We start from the raw sequence: 2,804 nt of genomic DNA, 5'->3' as shown, positions 1-2,804 counted from the left end.
CACACACACACACACAGCTGGAGGAGGATGGTGAGGGGACAGACCCACAGGATTGGCTGTAATCAGGTCTGATGCAGGAGCTGTTTTACCCCGGCGGGTGGAGGCAGAGGTGGTGTTTTTGGGTGGATGTCTTCTGCACTGCAGCTCTGATGGAGGCTTCAGATGAGTCATGCTGCTGCTGCATCACCATGGCAACAGAGAGGAGGGAGGGAGGGGGGTCTCTGAGTGACGCTGCACCGGAGGAATTTTCCAGATCAGACCGTCACTGCACGCGCTCAGAGCAGCAGCAGAGCCAGCGCCTCCTGCAGGCTGCAGATGTCACTGCAGGTTCTGGATCTGATCCAAGCCGGAGCGGAGTGTCTCAGGGAAAACTCGGAAACTCGTCCTGGAAGCAGAGTGTGCACTAAAAACACATTCACAGCCAATCACAGCTGATCACGCTGCAGACACATCCGTGCGTGCTCAGCTCTTCGGACTGAAGCGGCGTGCGTTACTCAGGCTGGGAGCGCAGCAGTGTGGAGCGTTGGAAAGCTCTGGAAAAGATGCCGTGTGATTGGTTCAGTTTATTTCAGAACCATCTGGATGAATTGTCATGAAAATGTTCTCAGAGGTGCACTTTTAGGGTGGGGACTCGATTTTAAGTCTTTCTCCTGGAAAGTCGACTCAGAGTTCCTCCTGTTTGTCTTTTCTGAGGACTTCCTGTTACATCCTGTTCGGGAGCATCAGGAGCCGCTGAGGGGAAAAGCTGCTCTGACTCATCAGGTGCTCTCATGTGTGCGTGAAGCACGTTCAGATTCCCGGTTCAGTGGCACTAACGCTCATTTAGACTCGTCTGCTTTTACTTCACTTTGACCTGAGCGTGTCTGAGGTCGCCCGGTCAGACCCGGCTTCCTCTGACCCAGGTCACCTGACAGGAAGAGCTTTTATTGTTGACACCCCGCCCCTGGGTCAGCCCTGGCCCGGGTCTGAGTGAGGGGTACCGGATGAAACGAGTTTCAGGCGTGTCCGAGGACCTCGACGCGTCTCTGCTGGAGCTCGCTGTTTGTAATGGGGCCTCTGATTGGATGTGACTCGTCCCGCCCCTCACAGCAGACCGTTTCCAGGTCAGCAGTGAAATCACGCTGGCCCGCCTTTGTTTCCCAGCTCTGTGATGTAACTGTGACATCATCAGCGACAGCGCCCTCATTGAGCCGTAAAATCTAGGCCAGGACTGCAGTCAAGGTAACCATAGCAATGGGATCAGTAGGCTAAGCTGTGACGCTGCTGGGGCATGCTGGGAAATGTAGTGAGCTCTGCCAGCTTCTCTCGTCAGTGTGCTGAAGGTAATGATGAGTAAATACGAGTGGGTGTGTGTGAGCGACACACACCTGCGGTCACCTGCAGCATCACTTCTTGATTTTTCTGGCTGAAATGTTTTTTGCTCCCAGTGTCTACAGCTGTTGGAGCAGAGTCAATGTGTGAAGGAGGACACCGAGCCGTGTCACTTCCTCCGTTTGAAGCTTTAATGAGTTTAAACGTGTGTGTGTGTGTGTGTGTGTGTGTTCAGCCCGTTGAACCACTGCTGCTGATCTCATCGGGACACGGTAACAGAGCAGATTTCCGATCTCGGGCCGTCGCTGGCTCAGTGACATAACTGTGATCAGCAGAGACTCGTGTGAACCTTTCACAGAAAGGTTTGTGCACGTGTGGAAACGAGGCCCGACGGATAAAAGCTTAAAATCCCATTAGCTGGTCCAGGATCAGTGCAGGTGAAGTGACGGAGGAGGACTCCATCATGAGGTCGGCCTGCAGAGAGCTCCTGATACTTTAACCTTCTGTGGTCACGGTAACAACGGTAACAACCAAACTACTGTAAATAATACAAATTATAACAGACAGCTCGTTATAAAAGTCCGAGTACATCACACACACGAAATATCAAACAGGCTGTAACCGCTGCACCGTGTGCTGTGCATCGAGTGGAGGCGTACAGGCAGGAAGGGCTTCCTGTGTCGTTCAGAGGTGCATTATGGGTAATGTCTGTGACTGGCCAGCACCTCACGGAGTGGGGGTGAGGTGTTGTCCACCATTGTACTTATCTTGGACAACATCTGCCTCTCTGACACCACCCTAAGGGTTTCCAGCTCCGCCCCCACAACATTACTGACCTTGTGATCAGTCTGAGTCGTTGCATCACGTGACATCACGGGTACTCTGACTCATCCAACCGTCACAGAGTGACCCGAAAACCTCTGAAGATGGAGGTCTGTGTGCAGAGGGTGCCGAGGAAGGGGAGAGGGCGGTCCCCTGGTGGTGGCGTGAGGCGGTCCTCTGAAAGCTGAATGAATAAAATCCCACCGAGTTTACCAGAGGTCAGATTTGTTTACCGTGTGTTAAAACAGCTGTTAGATCTGACGGTCCGTACTGAGCATGCTCGCATGCAGGTCAACCGTCTCATCTCAGGCGGTCGTGTGGCTCCTCCTCCCTCATGAGAGCAAGCGTTTCACATCTCTTCTCTTTTCTCCCTCAGGTTCTCTGCGAGGATGCGGCAGTAAGCATGCTCAGAGCCCTGATCGTTACCATGGCGATTACCAGCAGCCACGCGTGCAGCGGTCAGGAGAACTGCTCGGCCGATGGCGACGGCGAGTCCAAAGACTACTGTTACTCGGCCCGCATCCGCAGCACCGTGCTGCAGGGGCTGCCCTTCGGCGGCGTGCCCACCGTGCTCGCACTCGACTTCATGTGCTTCCTGGTGAGTTGCCGCCACAGACACGGAGGATAAACACGCCTCCCTTTTTGTCCTCGCATCACTGGCGTTAGGCGTG

General features: G+C 54.1%; 1 protein-coding gene across 1 annotated transcript; it reads left to right on the top strand.

The window, feature by feature from the left end:
* Positions 1-6: 6 nt before the first annotated feature.
* zgc:153431 (CSC1-like protein 2) lies at positions 7-2,731 on the top strand (the record flags this gene model as incomplete). Its single annotated transcript, XM_042217796.1, is given in 2 exon segments — positions 7-2,351; positions 2,510-2,731. Coding segments are annotated over 2 exon segments (252 nt in total), but the record flags the coding sequence as incomplete, so codon positions are not given.
* Positions 2,732-2,804: the final 73 nt, after the last annotated feature.

Source organism: Haplochromis burtoni, unplaced genomic scaffold (assembly GCF_018398535.1).
Source record: "Haplochromis burtoni strain Fernald_Lab_line unplaced genomic scaffold, NCSU_Asbu1 Contig_3013, whole genome shotgun sequence".
In the NCBI taxonomy this organism is placed as follows: Eukaryota; Metazoa; Chordata; class Actinopteri; order Cichliformes; family Cichlidae; genus Haplochromis; species Haplochromis burtoni.
This window is presented reverse-complemented; position numbering and strand designations above follow the sequence as displayed.